General features: G+C 44.9%; 2 protein-coding genes across 2 annotated transcripts in view; both read left to right on the forward strand.

Moving 5' to 3' along the window:
* Positions 1-658: 658 nt before the first annotated feature.
* LOC121578795 (trichohyalin) lies at positions 659-7,332 on the forward strand (the record flags this gene model as incomplete). The annotated part of the gene is made up of 2 exons (XM_041893173.2): positions 659-872; positions 4,459-7,332. A coding segment is annotated over exon 2 (2,859 nt), but the record flags the coding sequence as incomplete, so codon positions are not given.
* Positions 7,333-7,344: 12 nt separating this feature from the next.
* LOC121577776 (uncharacterized protein KIAA1671) overlaps positions 7,345-24,213 on the forward strand; it is a 37,591-nt gene continuing 20,722 nt past the window's right edge. The window contains exon 1 of the mRNA XM_041891656.2: positions 7,345-7,917. Coding sequence (XP_041747590.1) covers positions 7,591-7,917 — 327 coding nt within the window. The 5' untranslated portion in view covers positions 7,345-7,590. The remainder of the gene's footprint in view (positions 7,918-24,213) is intronic.

Below are 24,213 nucleotides of genomic sequence, written 5' to 3' on the forward strand. Positions count from 1 at the left end.
TTGGAGAGATTTTCGCCAAAATTCGATTTATGCAGTGGCCAAAGGCATTCGAATCACATATAGCCTATTTATTTTTTATTTTTTTCACCCCCCACTGATTAACAGTCCTTCAATATTTTAAACTCACAATCTGTAAAATGTCTCGCATTAATTCTGGAAGAGCCTGCTTTTTGAGTTTTAGGATGCTGTAGGGGAGTATGGGGTAGGTTGAGCCAAATGGGTAAACTGAGCCACCCTTGTTTCTTGGAAATGGCCATGAATTCTGATTATTTCCAGGGATACACAACATCCTGAAACATATGGAGATATGTTTGTTAGAAAGAATACAATATTTCCCATGATGGAGCGATGCTGAATGTAAAAAATGGCTCAACTTACCCCACTCTCCCATACTGTTTTACCCCAGCCGGAAATCTAAGGCTGTAGCCTATTTGTCAACTCAAGCCTATGTTTTATAGCCATAGACCTACTAATTAGACTTTCAAAACTGCAACTACTAACTACTGCTAACTAGCTTACTAGCAAATTGTGGTCAGAGGCGCAAGAAAGTAGGCAAAACCAAAATCACCATCAACAATGAGGGGAAATTTGAGCTTCTTGAACTGTAAATTTAACCCTTTTCTCTAGGCTCTTGTTCAATTCACATCAAACCTGTTTGTCCAGTCAGTCATGCAGCAGCACCTGTGGGAGGGACAGATCTGTTCGGACTCCCGCTCTAACGACTGTCGCGGACTGTCGCGGACTATCGTTCGCTGTGGCACAATAGTATTCTTGTGTGGGATGTTGAATGACTTTGGAGAGAGACGGAGACAAATTTATCAAACAGCCTCTGTTCAACACATATTCTAATCTGGAGATCCTAAAGATAACAGGTAAAGTCTCAAGCCTATTCATATAAAACACCTGAGTTGTCAGTTGATCACAGCAATACGTCCACTCCAGTAACACCTACGTTATCGTTAGTTCTATTTAATCATAAAACGCTTTTAATTTGACAGTATAGGCTAGAGATATGCAACAAGGAAAAGGTATATTAAACAATTTCACTATCAGGAATCTTAATGTAGCAGGAGGTCATTCCGGGACTTTTATTATAGTTCAACGACAGTGAGTTCATTGTGTGCTGCATTTATTGGTCACTTATTAATACCAACTAAAGGTTACAGAGTCAAATGAGGTGTTTTTTCGTTAGTTTTTCTTACAACCAAACATGGCGCTATACTTTATTATATGTTCTGTATAACAAAAAAATACGTGTCTTAAATATCAGTCTGCAAAAGATAGACTTGGCAAGTAGAGTGTATTTTCGAATTTTCTTTGGTGGACTGACTGCAAACATAGACACAAATATTTGAGACTGGTGGGAGCTCAGTTACAGGTGTTCTGGAATTGCGAATACAAGAAGTATCAAACACAGTATTTTTTGCGATCTATTATATCGGGTGGAATAGATCATAGATAATACAAATATCAGAATGGGCTACTATAGTTTTTGACTAAAAGTGGTGACCCTTACCATTTGTTTACAACAAGAAGTGAGTATGTTGCAAACATTTCCCATTAGATCGTATCTTACTATGTGACAGAGCCCTATTCAATCGAAACCTGTCCTGTCCTTAAAAGTGGAAACCCAGTTTGATGAGAGCCCTAAGTGCCAGTACTATAATGACGGGGCTAGAGAGGGGAGCAGAGTCGTTTTCTGGTCAAATGTAGCCTAGTGCACTTTATAGGGAATTAGAGTGCCATCCCACTGGGCAAAGACGTCAGTTCAACATCTAGTTTTGATTTGCAATTAGTTGAGTTGTCAACTAACGTGATTTCAATGTGAAATCAACAAACCGTTTCACCATGTCATTGGATTTAGGTTGCAAGTTGGGTGAAAAAAAGACGAAAATTACACATTGATTCAACATCACCACTTTTTTTAAAATGACTTGGAAACAATGTTTATTCAACCAGTTTTTGCCCAGTGGGATTTGGGATACACCCCTATGCCTCCCAGTCAGACCTTGGGGCTCCTCACATGGTTTTAAAGTGCTTAATCTATAGAGTGTGGTTGGACTGGTTTATACTACACTGACAGCTGACAGGAAGAACCAGACAGGATGTGCAACACGCAACTGGGACACATTTGTGTTTTTTTTCCATTCAAATCAGATGACTTCACTCACAAATCGACCAAACAACCTGGCTTGACTCTTTAGTGTCAATCCAAGAATGGTTAGAAATCAGAACAGCTTCCTTAAACAACTCAATACAAAAGTTATTATAGCATAGAGATCAGCTATCCTAGAATCAATCAGATATAAAAGCTATTTAGATTTGAGATTAAATCATGAATATCATGGCAAAGGAACACTGTCACTGTTTAGTTGAGGGTAAACAACAGCACTTTTTGTAGATCGTCCCTGTATAGGTGATTATAAGGATAAGATTAATCATCTTTAACTCTGTAAAACCCAAACATAGATTCAAAATAATATTACCCTTCAGAAATACTTGTAATAGACCTCTGATTATGCAACACTGGGCTTACATTTTAAAAACTTTTTTTTGTAATTTAGCAGACGCTCTTATCCAAAGCGACTTACAGTTAGTGAGTGCATACCTTATTTTTTAATTTTTCATACTAGCCCCCCATGTTATGAACATTTTGTGCTAAGAAAACTATGAAATTCTATAAAAATCACATAAAAATGGATCAAAATCATTGACAGGTGATGGAAAATATTGTGTCATGGTATATTAACCTAAAATTAAGTCTTAATTTGTCTGAAATAGCAAAATGTATCATCTTGACCAATCCATATTTTTGTATTTTGCTATCAAAAACATATATTTTTCAAAGCATCAATTATTTTGTGGGTTTTCTATATATGGAGAACATCTAACTTACTTTGAGTTGTATTTGGTTGTCCTTTCTGGCTGAACTTGGAAAGATAATGTGTCTTATTTCTTTACCATAAAATGAATGACCGTCAATGGTAGTATTCTGACTTCATAAACCACTATTTAAAAAAAATATATATATTCATTTTTGTTATTTGAATGTCTAGAGGGAACATCAAAGTTCATGTTGAAGTATTTGGTTGTCCGTATTTGCAGAATTCGGAAGGTAAACAATCTCTCTAACTTGTATATCAATATATAAATGTGGCCCTATGCATGAGTTTAGCAACCCTTTAATAAACCCAATGTTGCCTTTTTGCAATACTTACAAAACTACCTCTAGCTCTGGCTCAGAATGTGTGTTTCTCGATTATTTATTTTCTACATAATCACTACATCTTAGAGAAGACTGGAAAAAAAATTTCATGGATGGCTTACTACATATGCTTGTGTAGGGGACCAGTGTGGTCTCAGACAAGTGGACAGGTTTCAGATTCAGAGTGTTTAATAGTCACATGTACAGGGTTGCAGGTGTGATTGCGGGGTACAGTGAAAATCTGACTAGTGGTGGCTATTCAGCAGCCTGATGGTCTGAGGGTAGAAACTATTGGCCAGTCTTCCAGTTTTTGCTATGATGCTCCTGTACTGACTGTGTCTGAGTGATTGAAGCGGGGAGAACAGGGCATGGCTTGGGTGGCTGGGGTCCCTGATGATTATCTCGGCCTTCCTGTGACACCTGGTGTTGTAGGTGTCCTGTAGGGCAGGCAGTGTACACCCAATGGTGCGTTCAGCTGCACGTATACCCTCTGAAGCGCCTTGTGGTTTCTAATGTTTCAGAGGCTAATGATGCCACAATAATCATACACACAACAAATACTACTAAGATATACACCTGGGCCTAAGGAGATGCACTGTGTTTGACATGATTATTTAGTTTAGGACCTGTACAGGATGCAATTTAGGAAGCATTGCATTTTTGCAACTGTGGGTCTCACAGGGTTAAGTGAATACAGTGCTAAAGATTTGTATTTGGTTGCAAATCCCTCACTAAAATAAGTGAATTGTTATGCATGATGTAGAATTTAGCATAACAACTGTCAGTCCATTGACATTTATTTCACTGACATAACAATAATACTGTAGGTATTAAGGTAAGGTAGCTTACGGTGTCAGAGGTAGCTTTTTTAGAGGTATTTTTCCTCTGTAAAAATCTAGCCCAACCAGCCTCTTTTAGCTTGGCCTGAGAGAACCAAACCGACTGGCTTTCAACCCTGAGTATCACCAAAGTGATACTGATATGATATGGTAAAAGTATTTTTCACAGAGAGCAGAGTGACAGCCTAATGTGAAGTAAAGCCAATGATTTGTTTTCTACCTGGCTTCATGTAGCACCAATAGCCTAAAATAGCATTTCTTCTTCTCTCCTCTCTTCTCACGTCCTCCTCCCCCTCCCTCTCCCCTTCTGTGCCTTCTCCTCTCCTGCCCAACTCTCTCTTTCTCTCCACCACTCTCCTTTGCTCCACTCCCCTATCCTGTCTTCCCCTTTTCCATACGCTTTTCTGTTCTCAGGAAGGAAGTGAGGGCATGGCAGCTCGTGTGGACGTGGACTCTGGTGAGGTGGGCCAAGCAGGAGATGCAGGTGTCAAGCCTGAGCCTGGCCCCAAACCTTGCCTGATTCCCAAACCCTTCTCACTGCAGAGGAACACCACATTCCGCTCCATCCTAGCCCCAAAGACACTCACAACGACTCCACAGCCGTCTCAGACCATGCCCACTACATCCAGCAAACCAGAGCCTTGTCAGCCTATCAGTGCCCCTGTGTCTGACTCAAGCAGCGCTGTGAAACTTGATAGAGAGAGCACCACGATACCTGAACTGACCAATGCTCTCGAAGCTCCTTCAGCCATAACACCCCAAACTGACTCGACCCACACCACTGAACAAAACCAAACTGCTCTTTCCACATCCCTTACTACCCCAACATCTGAGCCACCAGCTAGTACCACATCTGACCCAACTGGAACCTCAGAGGCAAATCAAGTCAGTCTATCTGAACTGGATGAACATGGCGACTCTGATACAGGCCACTCCACCACTGGAACTGAGGCTGTACCATCACCATCGGTCACCTCAACTCCTCTTCAACCGCAGTCTGAAAACACTGTGAGTGAGCCCACCCCTGCGGTCGTCAGGCGCCACTCTGGGAAGGATCAGGCAGCCCGCTGGGGAGGAGGCAGGAAGCGGCTGTCCATGGAGCTCACCTCCAGGTTTGAGTCGGCCGGCCTCTCACTCTCCTCACAGCCACCAGCTAAACAAGAATGGGAACAGGTGACCAAGAGAGAGACTGCAGTCCCCAAAGTGTCAGTCCTCAGGGCCAAAGAGGAGGAGAAGGTCACTGATTCACCAGGGTCATCATCTGACCCGGAGCACTCAGCACCACTGAAGGAAGAGAGGGATGGAGAAGGGGTGAAGGAGGAAGGAGTAAAGAAAGGGAGCAGCATACAACGGAGGATCAGTCTGCTACTGGACTCCTCCTTGAAGCCAGAGGCTCTGACCAAGAGGGAGGAAGTACCTTGTCCAATGAAACAAGCAGACAGTTCTGTAGGTGTGAAACAGCGAATCAAAGACTGGGCAGCAGACACACCTCCTGTTCAGGCATCCAATCAGAGGGTGGATGTTGCCCCTCAACCATTCCCTGTCAGAGTTCACCCTGTGTTGAGTGTCACTGGGGGGTCGTTGGCGACAAGCAAAAGCGTTCAGCTAGCTCCTCGAGAGGACAAGGCTTCCACCCTACTTCGCTCAGGACATTTTGGGATAGAGGATGAGGAGGATGAAGATGAAGATGAGGAAGAGGAGGAGGGAGAGGAGGAGGAGGTACCACTCTACAAAACAGTAGGGAGACTTCTTGGACAGGAAGATGGAGGGACACAACAGGAGCTAGTGGTTGATCAAATAGGGAACGAGATGGAGGCTAAGGTGAAAGAGGAGGAAAAACTTGCAGAAGTGGAAAAATTAAAACAGCTGGAGGTAGAAGAGAGACAGGCAGAGGAGAGGGAGAGAGAAAGACAAAAGGAACTGGAGAATCAAAAGGAAAGGGAGAGACAGAATGAGGAAGAAGATAGAAAGAGGAAAGAAGAGGAGTGGAGAGAAAGGCAAAGAGAAATGGAGAGGGAAATGGAGAGACAGAGACAGAGAGAGGAGGAGAGGGATAGGGAGAGACAGAGAGATGAAGAAGAGAGAGAGAGAAAGAGGAAAGAAGAGGAGAAGGAGCAAGAAAAACAGATAGAACTTGAGAAGGAAAGGGAGAGACAGAGAGAGGAGGAAAAGAGGGAGAGAAAGAGGAAAGAAGAGGAGAAAGAGAGAGAAAGACTGATAGAACTTGAGAAGGAAAGGGAGAGACAGAGAGAGGAGGAAGAGAGGGAGAGAAAGAGGAAAGAAGAGGAGAAAGAGAGAGAAAGACTGATAGAACTTGAGAGGGAAAAGGAGAGACAGAGAGAGGAAGAAGTGAGGGAGAGAAAGAGGAAAGAAGAGGAGAAAGAGAGAGAAAGACTGATAGAACTTGAGAATAAAAGGGAGAGACAGAGAGAGGAGGAAAAGACGGAGAGAAAGAGGAAAGAAGAGGCGAAAGAGAGAGAAAGACTGATAGAACTTGAGAAGGAAAGGGAGAGACAGAGAGAGGACAACGAGAGGGAGATAAAGAGGAAAGAAGAGGAGGAGAGAGAAAAACAGATAGAACTTGAGAGGGAAAAGGAGAGACGGAGAGAGGAGGAAGAGAGGGAGAGAAAGAGGAAAGAAGAGGAGGAGAGAGAAAAACTGATAGAACTTGAGAGGGAAAAGGAGAGACAGAGAGAGGAAGAAGTGAGGGAGAGAAAGAGGAAAGAAGAGGAGAAAGAGAGAGAAAGACTGATAGAACTTGAGAAGAAAAGGGAGAGACAGAGAGAGGAGGAAAAGAGGGAGAGAAAGAGGAAAGAAGAGGCGAAAGAGAGAGAAAGACTGATAGAACTTGAGAAGGAAAGGGAGAGACAGAGAGAGGAGAACGAGAGGGAGAGAAAGAGGAAAGAAGAGGCGAAAGAGAGAGAAAGACTGATGGAACTTGAGAAGGAAAGGGAGAGACAGAGAGAGGAGAACGAGAGGGAGAGAAAGAGGAAAGAAGAGGGGGAGAGAGAAAAACAGATAGAACTTGAGAAGGAAAGGGAGAGACAGAGAAAGGAGAACGAGAGGGAGAGAAGGAGGAAAGAAGAGGACAGGGAGAGAGAAAGACAAATAGAACTTGAGAGGGAAAAGGAGACACAGAGAGAGGAAGAGAGAGATAGGAAAGAGGAGGAGGGAGAAAGACAGAGAGAAGTGGAGAGGGAAAGGGAGAGACAGAAAAAGGAAGAAGAGAGAAAGAGCAAAGAAGAGGAGATGAGAGAAAGACAAAGAGAACTGGAGATGGAAAGGGAGAGACAGGTAACGGAAGGAGAGAGGGGGAAGCTTAGAGTAAAAGATGAGAGACAGAGAGAAGAAGAGCAGGATAAAGAAGAAGCAGAGTTCCCAATCCAATTCATCACTCTTAAACCTGACCAACCTCCCAAGCCAGAGCCTCCTTCTCCCTCCACTACCGTCCCCATCATAGAACCCATACCGAAGGAAGAGAAGCAGCCTCACATCGAGGTGGTCTACGACGACTTCTCTGTCAAAGAGGAGAAGCCTCTTATCAAGATGGTCTATGATGATTTCTCCGTCAAGCCCCGGAGGTGGGGGTCTCAGGCCAGGTTACTCGCCGACCGTGCCCAGGTCGAGTCACCCTCCCCTGGGACAGAGGAGCCTGGGTCATTGGGCCCCTCGGAAAACGACCTCCAGAGAACCGTTGTTGACACCCAGGAGCCATCCCAAGAGAGTCCAGTCAGCGTCGAACCTCACCCAGCCGAGAGGGACCTAGAGGGGGGAGTCCCCACCCCAAAGGATGGGACAGAGAATGAGCAGGAGAAGGAAAAGAAGGAGGAAGAGAAGTATAAGGAGGAGGGCACCAGCGTGGACACGGAGGAGGTAAGCAAGGGGAATGTCAACTGGGTAGAAAACATGAAAATTATACCACAAAAAGGGTATTTAATGGCCTAGGTCATTTTCCTTTCCAACACCGGTGTGGACTGACTTTCCATTGGCTTAAACCCTGGAGGTATACTAGGGAAATTGTGTTTCCATAGCTAGGGCTGACACTATAGATGAGCAGAAACAACAAGCTCTGAATATTCAAACAGTTGCTTTTAAGAAGGATTACACTCAGTGGCATAAGAATCCACATAAAGGCATTTATGGGGGTAGTTTAGCTACAAGCCATAGAGATACATATCATTTTTATATTTAATTCTGCGCTACAAGCTATTATGAAATCTCAAGGCAGGTTACATGGCTATTGGCTAAATATGAAAGTATCCCTTTAATGTGGTTCTACCTGCTAAAGGAACAGGTATGAAGTCACTGCTAAAGAAGGCAGTGTGTGTGTGTGTGTGTGTGTGTGTGTGTGTGTGTGTGTGTGTGTGTGTGTGTGTGTGTAACTGTAAATAGTTGGATCAAGGTGTGTCATTGTGTAATGATACTGACATGCCCTGAAACCAGCACCTATTCACTACCTGCCCTGCCTGCTACCAATATAACCATAGGTACAAATAGGTGTTGGTTCAAGGGGTGTGTAGTTATACACAGACTCTCTGTATCTCTCTCTGTCTCTCACACACACACACACACACACACACACACACACACACACACACACACAATACAAATACACACCGGTACATACACTCACACACAATGACAATGCCCACTTGGTCTTGGTGGTATTTCATTCACCTCTTATGATTTCGTACTGAATGAGAATTTGTCATTGAGTAATAACTTATTGTGGCTCTCTGCTGCCCCCATGCAGTAAAGAGACAGTATTACAACACACATTGGATATTTGACAGAATTTAGAGCTTGAATACGTAAATACTAAAGTGGTTCTTTCATGAGGAAATTATTTTGGGCAAATATACCAACAATCACTTTGTGTGTATGCGTGCGTGCTTGCATGCGTGTGTGAGCAAGAAAGAGAAAGTACGAGAGATCGAGAATATTTCACTTCCCTTCCATCACTATCGCTTTCTTTGTCTTCCTTTCATTTTACCTTCACTCAATGCATTTCTCTACTAGAAAAGGGTTGTATATACAATTACATGTACCATAGTACCAATTACATTGTCTTGTGAAATGCTGATTGTTGGCCTGTTTAAGTTAATAATTATTTTATTTTTAGGTTATATATATATTTGGCTGCGATTCTGTTGTGATCTAAAATCAATAAATAAAATGTATATATAAAAAAGAAAAGGGTTGTATACAGGGAGGGAATTCGAATAGCCATAGCTCCACTTTTAGCTGTTTGACATAAACTACCAGTCAAAAGTTTGAACACACCTACTCATTCAAGGGTTTTTCTTTATTTTTACAATTTTTTACATTGTAGAATAATAGTGAAGACATCAAAACTATGAAATAACACATATGGAATCATGTAGTAACCAAACAAATGTTAAACAAATCAGAATATGTTTTATATTTGAGATTCTTCAAATAGCTACCCTTTGCCTTGATGACAGCTTTCCACACTCTTGGCATTCTCTCAACCAGCTTCATGAGGTAGTCACCTGGAATGCATTTCAATTAACAGGTGTGCCTTCTTAAAAGTTAATTTGTGGAATTTATTTCCTTCTTAATGCGTTTGAGCCAATCAGTTGTGTTGTTACAAGGTGGACGGGTATACAGAAGATAGCCCTATTTGGTAAAAGACCAAGTCCATATTATGGCAAGAACAGCTCAAATAAGCACAGAAAAACGACAGTCCATCATTACTTTAAGACATGAAGGACAGTCAATACAGAACATTTCAAGAACTTTGAACGTTTTTCAAGTATAGTCGCAAAAACCATCAATTGAAACTGGCTCTCATGAGGACCGCCATAGGAATGGAAGACCCAGAGCTACCTCTGCTGCAGAGGATAAGTTCATTAGAGTTACCAGCCTCAGAAATTGCAGCCCAAATAAATGCTTCACAGAGTTCAAGTAACAGACTCATCTCAACATCAACTGTTCAGAGGAGACTGTGTGAATCAGGCCTTCATGGTTGAATTGCTGCAAAGAAACCACTACTAAAGTACACCAATAAGAAGAAGAGACTCGCTTGGGCCAAGAAACATGAGCAATGGACATTAGACCGGCGGAAATTTGTCCTTTGGTCTGGAGTCCAAATTTGAGATTTTTGGTTTCAACCGCTGTGTCTTTGTGAGACGCGGTGTGAGTGAACGGATTATCTCCGCATGTGTATTTCCCACCGTAAAGCATGGAGGAGGAGGTGTTATGTATGATTTTTTAAATATTTTTGACTGACTAAAATGTATAAAAATGTGTTATTATGTGGGGCTGCTTTGCTGGTGACACTCTCTGTGATTTATTTAGAATTCAAGGCACACTTAACCAGCATGGCTACCACAGCATTCTGGAGCGATATGCCATCCCATCTGGTTTGGGCTTAGTGGGACTATCACTTGTTTTTCAATAGAACAATGACCCAACACACCTCCAGGCTGTGTAAGGGCTATTTTACCAAGAAGGTGTCACGATCGTCTACCAGAGAGGAGGACCAAGGCGCAGCGTTGAAGGTGAACATATCTATTATATAAATGATCACACGATCAAAACAACAAAACGATGACGTGACAGTCAATGGTAATACACAAACCAAATACGAACAAGAAACCACAAAGAATGAGTGCCAAACGGCTACCTAAGTATGACTCCCAATCAGAGACAACGAGCTACAGCCGTCTCTGATTGGGAGCCACCCTGGCCAACATAGATCTACAAAACCCGAAAGTGAAACCTAGAACACACATAAACTATACACACCCTGGCTCAACATATTAGAGTCCCCAGAGCCAGGGCGTGACAGTACCCCCCCCTAAAGGCGCGGACTCCGACCGCGCCCACCAAACACCACAGGGGAGGGACCGGGTGGGCACTCCGCTTAGGCGGCGGATCCGGCTCCGGGCCTGCTCCCCGCTCCCTCTCCAACCCCCCAACGTACCCCTGGTCCGGTCTGGCCCCGCTGGCCGGAGCTGGACTGCACACTGGTGGAGCGGATTGCTCTAGCTCCGGCGTGAAGCATCTGACCGGTGCCGGACCAGCCACCGGTGGAACAGGCACGGGCCGTGCCGGACTGACGACGCACACCACTGGCTTGGTGTGGGGAGCAGGAGCGGGCCGAGCCGGGCTGTCGAAGCGCACCACTGACTTGGTGCGGGGAGCAGGAACGGGCCGAGCCGGGCTGACGGGCGCACCACTGACTTGGTGCGGGAGCAGGAATGGGCCGAGCCGGGCTGGACGGGCGCACCACTGACTTGGGGCGGGAGCAGGAACGGGCCGAGCCGGGCTGACGGTGGCGCACCACTGGCTTGGTGCGGGGAGCAGGAACGGGCCGAGCCGGGCTGACGAAGCGCACCACTGACTTGGTGCGGGGAGCAGGAACGGGCCGAGCCGGGCTGACGGCGCACCACCGACTTGGGGGGCGGGGAGCAGGAACGGGCCGAGCCGGGCTGGACGGGCGCACCACTGACTTGGTGCGGGGAGCAGGAACGGGCCGAGCCGGGCTGACGAGCGCACCACTGACTTGGTGCGGGGAGCAGGAACAGGCCGGACCCGTACTGGGGACACACACCACTGGTTCTACGCAGGGATCTGGAATGGGCCGGACCGGACTGGTAACACACCCCAGTACCTCTCGCCGTGCCTCTACACCTTCCACCCCCTCTTCGACCAGTGGCCCCCGTAACCTGGCGGCCTCCTCTGCCAATCCGCTGGGCCGCTCTGCCGCGGTCTCCTGCTGGCCCGTCGTCCACGGCGTTAGCCCCCCCCTAAAAATTTTCTGGCCGTCTCTCCTACCCGTGGACCAGGTCTCCATGTCCCTCGCCAGCCTTTCGCCCTTCTGCCACAATGTCAAGCCCTTCTCTTCCTCACTCGGCTTGACCCAGTCGAGGAGGCGAAGGAGATCTGCTAGGGATCTCCCTGGCGATGGCTCCTGGACACGCTGCTTGGTCAAATCTTGGTGGTTTCTTCTGTCACGATCGTCGGGAACAGAGGACCAAGGCGCAGCGTTGAAGGTGAACATATTTATTATATAAATGATCACACGATCAAAACAACAAAACGATGACGTGACAGTCAATGGCAATACACAAACCAAATACGAACAAGAAACCACAAAGAATGAGTGCCAAACGGCTACCTAAGTATGACTCCCAATCAGAGACAACGAGCTACAGCCGTTTCTGATTGGGAGCCACCCTGGCCAACATAGATCTACAAAACCCGAAAGTGAAACCTAGAACACACATAGACTATACACACCCTGGCTCAACATATTAGAGTCCCCAGAGCCAGGGCGTGACAGAAGGAGAGTGATGGAGTGCTGCATCAGATGACCTGGTCTCCACAATCCCCCGACCTCAACCCAATTGAGATGGTTTGGGATGAGTCGGACCGCAGAGTGAAGGAAAAGCAGCCAACAAGTGCTCAGCATATGTGGGAACTCCTTCAAGACTGTTGGAAAAGCATTCCACGTGAAGTTGGTTGAGAGAATGTCAAGAGTGTGCAAAGCTGTCATCAAGGCAAAGGGTGGCTATTTAAAGAATCTCAAATATAAAATATATTTTGATTTGTTTAACACTTTTTGGGTTACTACATGATTCCATATGTGTTATTTCATAGTTTAGATGTCTTCACTATTATTCTACAATGTAGAAAATAGTAAAAATAAAGAAAAACCCTGGCTTGAGTAGGTTTGTCCAAACTTTTGACTGGTACTGTAGATATGAAAAAGGACATTGAGAGATACAGGAAGGATAGGCCAATCAATGGGTGAGGTATAAAGGGATATAGGGATAAACTGGTGAAGAAGTGTTAAAAGAGAAATGTGTGAGTCGTGCCTGAGGCTTCTATGGGTGATCTTTTTGGCTCATAGAAGTACTAAGAGCTATACTGTAAATTGAAAGCTGTCACACTTTTGTTCATTGTGAAAGAGAAATAGAGATGTCAGGGCAGGTAGCATGGCTAAATAGGAATGTATCTCTTTAGAGTAACACCACAAAGAGTGTAGCTTTACTGGAGAATATCAATCCCGTTCTACTCGCTGAGAAGAGCATGAAATCACCACTAAAGAAGTCAAGCTATACCAAGACCTACGCAATGTTTTGAACATACATTATATGGAGACAGTTACTTTTTTTCTTTTTTCTTTTTTCTTTTTTTCTTTTTAGGGGGTAGATCAGCTTAATATTGCAGATAGATTGTAACTTCCATCAATGTAATTGTCTGCATCACTTCCAATCTCTCATGTTTATATACACTACTCAAAAAAATAAAGGGAACACTGAAACAACACATCCTAGATCTGAATGAATGAAATAATCTTATTAAATACTTGTTTCTTTACATAGTTGAATGTGCTGACAACAAAATCACACAAAAATTATCAATGGAAATCAAATTTATCAACCCATGGAGGTCTGGATTTGGAGTCACCCTCAAAATTAAAGTGGAAAACCACACTACAGGCTGATCCAACTTTGATGTAATGTCCTTAAAACAAGTCAAAATGAGGCTCAGTAGTGTGTGTGGCCTCCACGTGCCTGTATGACCTCCCTACAATGCCTGGGCATGCTCCTGATGAGGTGGTGGATGGTCTCCTGAGGGATCTCCTCCCAGACCTGGACTAAAGCATCCGCCAACTCCTGGACAGTCTGTGGTGCAACGTGGCGTTGGTGGATGGAGCGAGACATGATGTCCCAGATGTGCTCAATTGGATTCAGGTCTGGGGAATGGGCGGGCCAGTCCATAGCATCAATGCCTTCCTCTTGCAGGAACTGCTGACACACTCCAGCCATATGAGGTCTAGCATTGTCTTGCATTAGGAGGAACCCAGGGCCAACCGCACCAGCATATGGTCTCACAAGGGGTCTGAGGATCTCATCTCGGTACCTAATGGCAGTCAGGCTACCTCTGGCGAGCACATGGAGGGCTGTGCGGCCCCCCAAAGAAATGCCGCCCCACACCATGACTGACCCACCGCCAAACCGGTCATGCTGGAGGATGTTGCAGGCAGCAGAACGTTCTCCACGGCGTCTCCAGACTCTGTCACGTCTGTCACATGTGCTCAGTGTGAACCTGCTTTCATCTGTGAAGAGCACAGGGCGCCAGTGGCGAATTTGCCAATCTTGGTGTTCTCTGGCAAATGCCAAACGTCCTGCACGGTGTTGGGCTGTAAGCACAACCCCCACCTGTGGACGTCGGGCCCTCATACCTCCCTCATGGAGTCTGTTTCTGACCGTTTGAGCAGACACATGCACATTTGTGGCCTGTTGGAGGTCATTTTGCAGGGCTCTGGCAGTGCTCCTCCTGCTCCTCCTTGCACAAAGGCGGAGGTAGCAGTTCTGCTGCTGGGTTGTTGCCCTCCTACGGCCTCCTCCACGTCTCCTGATGTACTGGCCTGTCTCCTGGTAGCGCCTCCATGCTCTGGACACTACGGTGACAGACACAGCAAACCTTCTTGCCACAGCTCGCATTGATGTGCCATCCTGGACGAGCTGCACTACCTGAGCCACTTGTGTGGGTTGTAGACTCCGTCTCATGCTACCACTAGAGTGAAAGCACCGCCAGCATTCAAAAGTGACCAAAACATCAGCCAGGAAGCATAGGAACTGAGAAGTGGTCTGTGGTCACCACCTGCAGAACCACTTCTTTATTGGGGGTGTCTTGCTAATTGCCTATAATTTCCACCTGTTGTCTATTCCATTTGCACAACAGCATGTGAAATGTATTGTCAATCAGTGTTGCTTCCTAAGTGGACAGTTTGATTTCACAGAAGTGTGATTGACTTGGAGTTACATTGTGTTGTTTAAGTGTTCCCTTTATTTTTTTGAGCAGTGTATATACAGTGGGGAGAACAAGTATTTGATACACTGCCGATTTTGCAGGTTTTCCTACTTACAAAACATGTAGAGGTCTGTAATTTTTATCATAGGTACACTTCAACTGTGAGAGACGGAATCTAAAACAAAAATCCAGAAAATCACATTGTATGACTTTTAAGTAATTAATTTGCATTTTATTGCATGACATAAGTATTTGATACATCAGAAAAGCAGAACTTAATATTTGGTACAGAAACCTTTGTTTGCAATTACAGAGATCATACGTTTCCTGTAGGTCTTGACCAGGTTTGCACACACTGCAGCAGGGATTTTGGCCCACTCCTCCATACAGACCTTCTCCAGATCCTTCAGGTTTCGGGGCTGTCGCTGGGCAATATGGACTTTCAGCTCCCTCCAAAGATTTTCTATTGGGTTCAGGTCTGGAGACTGGCTAGGCCACTCCAGGACCTTGAGATGCTTCTTACGGAGCCACTCCTTAGTTGCCCTGGCTGTGTGTTTCGGGTCGTTGTCATGCTGGAAGACCCAGCCACGACCAATCTTCAATGCTCTTACTGAGGGAAGGAGGTTGTTGGCCAAGATCTCGCGATACATGGCCCCATCCATCCTCCCCTCAATACGGTGCAGTCGTCCTGTCCCCTTTGCAGAAAAGCATCCCCAAAGAATGATGTTTCCACCTCCATGCTTCACGGTTGGGATGGTGTTCTTGGGGTTGTACTCATCCTTCATCGTCCTCCAAACACAGCGAGTGGAGTTTAGACCAAAAAGCTCTATTTTTGTCTCATCAGACCACATTACCTTCTCCCATTCCTCCTCTGGATCATCCAGATGGTCATTGGCAAACTTCAGACGGGCCTGGACATGTGCTGGCTTGAGCAGGGGGACCTTGCGTGCGCTGCAGGATTTAAATCCATGACGGCGTAGTGTGTTACTAATGGTTTTCTTTGAGACTGTTGTCCCAGCTCTCTTCAGGTCATTGACCAGGTCCTGCCGTGTAGTTCTGGGCTGATCCCTCACCTTCCTCATGATCATTGATGCCCCACGAGGTGAGATCTTGCATGGAGCCCCAGACCGAGGGTGATTGACCGTCATCTTGAACTTCTTCCATTTTCTAATAATTGCGCCAACAGTTGTTGCCTTCTCACCAAGCTGCTTGCCGATTGTCCTGTAGCCCATCCCAGCCTTGTGCAGGTCTACAATTTTATCCCTGATTTCCTTACACAGCTCTCTGGTCTTGGCCATTGTGGAGAGGTTGGAGTCTGTTTGATTGAGTGTGTGGACAGGTGTCTTTTATACAGGTAACGAGTTCAAACAGGTGCAGTTAATACAGGTAATGAGTGGAGAACAGGAGGGCTTCTTAAAGAAAAACTAACAGGTCTGTGAGAGCCGGAATTCTTACTGGTTGGTAGGTGATCAAATACTTATGTCATGCAATAAAATGCAAATTAATTACTTAAAAATTATACAATGTGATTTTCAGGATTTTTGTTTTAGATTCCGTCTCTCACAGTTGAAGTGTACCTATGATAAAAATTACAGACCTCTACATGCTTTGTAAGTAGGAAAACCTGCAAAATCGGCAGTGTATAAAAAAAAATAGGTTTTTTGTCAATTAGTATATTTGAGTTTAACCACAATATTTGTTGCATTATTTGTTCTGTCGTTTCTGGAGGATTACATTGAAATTGCAACCAACTTTCTATGGCTTGTTTTAGAAATAGTGATATTTGGGAGATTATTTCCTTTTCAAATAACTGAAAGTGAGAGGTTGTAATCTGAATAAAGGGAAAAAAGCCATTCTTGAACATTGGGTGAGACAAACGTACTAATTTGCTAGAGAACCAGTTCGGATTTAAGTATAACTTTTGTATGACTGAAGCTTTTAGTGATAGGTCTAATGCTTTAATATTTAATAATTTCTGTCCTCCGAATTCATATTCATTATATAAATAGGCCCGTTTAATTTTGTCTGGCTTGCTGTTCCAAATAAAATGGAATATTGTTTTCTCATATAATTTAAAAAACTGTTCGCTAGGCGTAGGCAAGACCATAAGCAAATAGGTAAACTGGGATAATACTAAAGAGTTAATCAGGGTGATTTTTCCACAAATTGACAGGGATTTACCTTTCCATGGTAGCAAGATCTTATCTATTTTTGCTAACTTTCTATTAAAATGTATTGGAGTGATCACATTTATTTCCTTTGGGATATTTATTCCGAGTATATCCACATCACCATCAGACCATTTTATTGGTAAACTACATGGTAATGTAAAAAATGTTTTTTTTAGTGATCCGATACGTAATATAGTACATTTGTCATAATTTGGTTGTAATCCAGAGAGGTTAGAAAATGTATCAAGATCCTCTATGAGGCTGTGGAGGGATTCTAGTTGTGGATTTAAAAGAAAACATGAATCATCGGCATACAATGACACCTTTGTTTTTAAGCCCTGGATTTCTAATCCCTTGATATTATTGTTGGATCTGATTTTAATAGCTAACATCTCGATGGCCATAATAAATAGATATGCCGATAGTGGACAACCTTGTTTCACTCCTCTTGACAGTTTAAAACTTTCGGAGAAATAGCCATTATTTACTATTTTACACCTAGGGTTACTATACTTGATTTTGACCCATTTTATAAGAGATTCTCCAAAATGGAAATGCTCCAGGCATTTATATATAAACCTCAGTCGTACTTTATCAAATGCCTTTTCGAAGTCTGCTATGAATAGCAGGCCTGGTTACCAGATTTTCCATAGTGTTCTATTGTTTCCAGTACTTGCCTTATATTATCTCCAATGTATCTTCCATGTAAAAAACCTGTCTGATTAGAATGAATAATGTCCGACAATACCTTTTTAATTCTATGCGCTATACATTTTGCTAGAATTTTTGCATTACAACACTGAAGTGTAAGGGGCTTCCAATTTTTTTAATGGACTGGATCTTTATATTTTCCACTTGTATCCTGTTTCAGTAATAATGAAATCAGACCTTCTTCTCTAATCTACCATTTACATAGGAGTGGTTAAACATGCTAATAACGGTCCTCTTAGTATATCAAAAAAGGTTTGGTATACCTCGACTGGTATGCCATCCAACTCTGGAGTTTTCCCGGACTTAAAGTCTTTAATTGCATCCAGAAGTTCCTCCTCTGTAATTTCACCTTCACATGAGTCTTTCTGTATGGCTGTTAATTTTACATTACAAAATCTCTACAATTAGCTTCAGTTAGAGGAGATGGAGGCGACTGAAACAAAAACATGCTTAAAGTACTTTGTTACCTCCTTCAAAATATCATTTGGTGAATCATGGGTGACTCCGTCAATTATAACCAGTTTCATTAAATTATTTTTGGTAGCATTCCTATGTTGAAGATTAAAAAAGAATTTGGTCCATTTTTCCCCATATTCCATCCAGTTTGCTTTATTTTGATAATATATTACACTTGATCTTTCTTGAATAAGTTTCTCCATTTCTTTTTGTTTTTCCTCTAATTTATTCTGAGCCTCTATGTTACAGTTTTTATTGCCATCTATCTGTTCTGTTAGACCTTCTATTTCCTTTGTTAGTATAAACTCTTTTGACCTACATTGCTTTTGTTTTCGAGATGAGTACTGAATTGCATGGCCTCTAAAGGCACATTTAAAGGCGTCCCATACAATAAGGGGATTTGCTGTACCTATCTTATGTCGGAAAAAATCAGTTATAAAGTCCTAGTTAAAAATAAATTATCATCCAATAGGCTTTGATTAAATTTCCAATATCCCCGCCCACGTGGAAATTCAGTAAGAGTAATGTATATGCCAATTATATGATGGTCCGACCGCATTCTGTCCTCTATCAACACTTTTTAAACTTTTGGTGCCAACGAGAATGACATAAGAAAGAAGTCAAGACGACTAGCTTGATTGAGTCTCCGCCATGTATATCTCACTAGATCAGGATATTTAAGCCTCCATATATCTACTAGTTCTAATGTATCCATGACATTCACGATTTCCTTAAGAGCATGAGGGTGATTGTTTGTGGTGTGATTTCCTTTACGGTCCATTGACCTATTTAAAACAGTATTATAATCCCCCACCATAATAATATTGTCTTGAATTGCTTGCAGGGTTGATAATTTATTATACAGTATATATTGTCAAAGAAGTGTGAATCATCATTATTTGGTCCGTAAAGGTTAATGAGCCATATCTCTTTATGGTCCAATAACATATTTAAAATAATCCATCTACCTTGCGTATCTATTTGGACAATTTGCACATTTGGATCGAAATTACTATTAATTAATATCATCACCCCTTTTGAGTTTCTTTTCCCATGGGAGAAGTATATTTGCCCCCCCATTCCTTTTTCCACGCAACTTCATCTAGAATTGTTGAATGAGTTTCCTGTAAACAATAGATATTATATTCCTTCTCTTTGATCCATGTAAATATTGTCCTTCTTTTGTTATTATCTGCTAAGCCATTACAATTAGAACTGGCTATACTTATTTCACCATACACCATAATGAGATACAAGTTTCAAGTCTATTTATCATTATATACGTTTGTAAATTTACCAATAAAAAATACCGTAATGATTGAGTGTCCATATGGCTGTACCATGATATTTGAATTGCTACTAAGTAACCCTCCAATTGTTCTCCACTAATTCCCCCGCTAAAGCCCGTCCCCATCCCAAGTTGAGCCGTCATCCCAGTGATCGGCATCCCACCCCCGTCCCTCCGAATCCCTTGGGCCCCGAGAGGCCAGGACCCATCCAATAGAAAACAGCACACAGTGCCACCCACAAAACAGAAGCAGGTTAACCGCCAAAAGCATTTCCAATGCTGTCACCTCAATATATATATAACTATTAAAAAATATATATCTATTCAAATATCTTGCATATCTTATTTTCCATCATTATCAATTAATATGCGTAATAATGTCGGCAGTTCATGCGTAGGATTTTAACATATAACCCGGATTGCCAATGTATTACATTTCATTTTTGACAAGCAATTATTATTTTAGCAAACAATTATTGTGGTTCATCCTATATTCTCCCTAACATCCTTACCCCCTTGCAACAGATGTGGGATAAACACACACGCACATACTCTAACACACTCAACCCCTTTCTTCCACAATCAACCATAAAATCAGATGCTCAACGGTTGTTACATCCCAGAAACCAACTCAAGAAAGGACCTGATTTACGAATGCATATACAGTACAGCTGATTGAGAAAGCATGCAAGATTGAGCAGAAATTGAAAACAATGTGAGATTTGATTAATCTATTTAATCTATGTCAAGTCCTAGGTGATGGAGATCAGATCCACCCTCTTCACCTGAGACACAAACACTTTGGTCCCCCGTTGTAATCATTTTTCCCAAGCATCTCCGTGCAGTCAGACCTTTGATTATTTTGTGCCACTTGGGCCACAATGATAAGCCCCCTCTCTGATTGTCCGAGTGTGACCCCCTCCCCATGGGTTACTGCAGCCAGTGTTGCCAGCACTGCCACTACCTGGGTGGGGGTACCCCACCGGAATCCCCACCGGCTAGGTACAAGGTCATCAAGATTCTCATTAGCAGCTTTGAGAATTTCCTTGTATATAATGCTCTCCCATCAGGGGGCTCTGGCTTTGTAGGACCAACCCTGCCAGGCAGGCTCAGAATCCGCATTTATTTTCCTGTTTTGGCTGTGTCACGCCCTGACTCAGGGGACTCGTATATGTTGAGTCAGGGTGTGTATGTTCTATGTTGGTGTATATCTATGTTGATATTCTAGTATGTGAATTTCTATGTTGGCCGGTGTAGTTCCCAATCAGAGGCAGCTGTCGCTCGTTGTCTCTGATTGGGGACCATACTTAGGCAGCCTATTGGCACTAGTAGGTTGTGAGATCTTGTTCCGTGTTAGGTATGTTTGTTTTGTGTACCTTGGACTTCACGTTTTGTTTGTTGTTTTGTCAGTGTGTTTATTCTGAAAAATAAACATGTACGCATATCACGCTGCGCCTTGGTCCGTCCCGTCTATAAACGATCGTGACAGGCTGCATATAGGCAATTCACAGCAGGTCCATAAAACAGATGGGGACTTCTCTTTGGTGTATGGGTCGCTCAGGTGGGTGTCTAGGATATAGGGTTGGGGATCGTTCCATCATGATAGGACAATAAAAAATATATTAGATCTATACTTTAAAATGTATATCCTTCATCTGCACAAAATTGAAAGCTCTCTCTCACAACCCCTGCTCACAGACACATGTTGGTTCTGGGATATGCAACCATTTCCTTTCTCACTCACGTAACGCCACACTTATTCAAACACCAAAACGCACACCACACCTTCCATCATAATTCATCCACACATATCCCCACACTGTGCCTTCTATGTCTTCTGTTTGCTATGTTTTTATCTCCACTATGTTGATTGTGTCAGTGATGCTGTAGGTGGGTGTAGTGGTGGAATCAAGCGCAGGACACCGACGCACAGTCCAAAAGACTTTAGTGAAAATCCACAAGGGAAAATGAACAAACTTGCCCGAAGGCGAAACTCCGCACGTAGGCGACAAAACAAAACGGGCGCACTACACAGGTGCGTCAAACGCTCCAACACAGTGGAGAATAGCTCAACCGAGCGATATAGTATACACGTCCAGCAACGCACGACAGAAATAAAGCAATCACACACAACACTAGACAAACACAACGAGAACTTATAGGACACTAATTACACTAAACGATAACAGGTGTCACAACAAACAGACAAAAGCAAACGAACATAGAAACATGCAACGGTGGCAGCTAGTATTCGGAGACGACGAACGCCGAAGCCTGCCCGAGCAAGGAAGAGAGGCAGCCTCGGCCGAAACCGTGACAGTACCCCCTTGAGCGCGGCTCCAGACGTGCGCCGACTCCGGCCTCGGGGGACGACCAGGAGGACGCGGAGCAGGGTGCGTCGGGTGCCCACGATGGAATTCCGTCAGAGAGACGGCATGTCTCTCCTCGGCACCCAGCACCGTTCCTCCGGACCGTACCCCTCCCACTCCACTAGCTATTGGAGACCCCCCATCCGACGTCTCGAATCCAAGATGGACCGCACGGAGTACGCCGGTGCCCCCTCGATGTCCAATGGGGCGGAGGAGTCTCCCTGATCTCACTTTCTTGGAGTGGGCCAGCTACCACCGGCCTGAGAAGAGACACATGGAACGAGGGGTTAATACTTTTATATTCAACAGGTAGTTGTAATTTGTAACACACCTCGTTCAACCTTCTCAGGACTTTAAATGGCCCTACAAACCGCCGACCCAGTTTCCGACAGGGCAGGCGGAGGGGCAGGTTTCTGGTAGAGAGCCAGACTCGATCACCAGGTGCGTACACCGGTCCCTCACTGCGGTGGAGATCGGCGCTCGCCTTATGACGACGGAGGGCCCGCTGCAGGTGGACGTGTGCAGCGTTCCATGTCTCCTCCGAGCGCGCGCGCCACTCATCCACCGCAGGAGCCTCGATCTGGCTCTGCTGCCAAGGTGCCAGAACCGGCTGGTAACCCAACACACATTGAAAAGGGGTTAGGTTAGTGGAGGAATGGCGTAGGGAATTCTGGGCCATTTCGGCCCAGGGAACGTACCTTGCCCACTCCTCCGGCCGATCCTGGCAGTATGTTCTAAGAAACCTCCCCACATCCTGGTTCACGCGTTCCACCTGCCCATTACTCTCCGGGTGGTAACCCGAGGTGAGGCTCACCGAGACCCCCAACCGCTCCATAAAAGCTCTCCAGACTCTGGAGGTAAATTGGGGACCTCGATCAGACACAATATCCTCGGGTACCCGTAGTGCCGGAACACATGGGTGAATAGTGCTTCGCGGTTTGCAGGGCAGTAGGAAGGCCCGGCATAGGAGCAAACGACAGGCCTTAGAAAACCCGGTCCACAACGACCAGTATAGTGGTATTCCCCTGTGAAGGAGGAAGGTCAGTGAGGAAATCCACCGAGAGGTGAGACCATGGTCGTTGTGGAACGGGCAGGGGTAGTAACTTACCCCTAGGCAGATGTCTAGGCGCCTTACACTGGGCGCACACTGAGCAGGAGGAAACACCCATACACAAAAAAAAAAAAAATGTATGCACGTATGACTGTAAGTCGCTTTGGATAAAAGCGTCTGCTAAATGGTATATTATATTATTATTATAAACCCTCACATCCCTCGCCAACGTGGGCCACCAGTACTTGGCACTAAGACAGTGCACTGTCCGGCCGATACCAGGGTGTCCAGAGGAGGGTGACGTGTGAGCCCAATAGATCAATCGATCCCGAACCTCGAGCGGAACGTACTTCCGACCCTCCGGGCATTGCGGTGGACTAGGGTCGGTGCGTAGCGCCCGCTCGAGTTCAGCATCGACCTCCCACACTACCGGTGCCACCAGACACGACTCCGGCAGTATGGGAGTGGGCTCCCACGGACCTCTCCTCCGTGTCATACTGCCGAGACAGTGCGTCTGCCCTTACCGTTCTGTGACCCAGGGATGTACGTGATCTTAAATGTGAACCGGGTCAAAAACATATTCCACCTCGCCTGGCGAGGGTTCAGCCCTCTCGCTGCCCGGATGTACTCCAGGTTACAGTGGTCCGTCAAAATGAGGAAAGGGTGTTGAGCCCCCTCAAGCCAGTGCCTCCACACCTTTAGGGCCTGTACTACGGCTAACAGCTCCCTGTCCCCCACGTCATAGTTTCGCTCCGCCGGACTGAGCTTCTTGGAATAGAAGGCACAGGGGCGGAGTTTAGGTGGCGCGCCGGACCGTTGCGACAGCACGGCTCCTATACCGGCCTCTGACGCGTCCACCTCTACCTGAAATGGCAAAGAGGGATCCGGATGCGCCAGCACCGGGCCGAGGTAAACAGGTCCTTCAGCCTCCCAAACGCCCTGTCCGCCTCGGCTGACCACTGCAGACGACGGACCCCCTTCAAAAGAGACGTTATGGGAGCTGCCACCTGTCCAAAACCCCGGATAAACCTCCGGTAATAATTCGCAAACCCCAAAAACTGCTGCACCTCCTTCACAGTGGTTGGCGTTTGCCAATACGCATGGCCGACACCCGGTCTACCTCCATCTTCACCCCTGACGCAGACAACTGATAACCCAAAAAGGAGACCGACTCCTGGAAGAACAGACACTTCTCTGCCTTGACATACAGGTCGTGCTCCAACAGCCTCCGCAACACTCGGCGCACCAGGGCCACATGCTCGACTCGGGTAGGCGAGTACACGAGAATGTCATCGATGTACACGACCACCCCTGCCCCTGCATGTCCCTGAA

This window comes from Coregonus clupeaformis, unplaced genomic scaffold (genome assembly GCF_020615455.1).
Source record: "Coregonus clupeaformis isolate EN_2021a unplaced genomic scaffold, ASM2061545v1 scaf0043, whole genome shotgun sequence".
Lineage (NCBI taxonomy): Eukaryota > Metazoa > Chordata > Actinopteri > Salmoniformes > Salmonidae > Coregonus > Coregonus clupeaformis.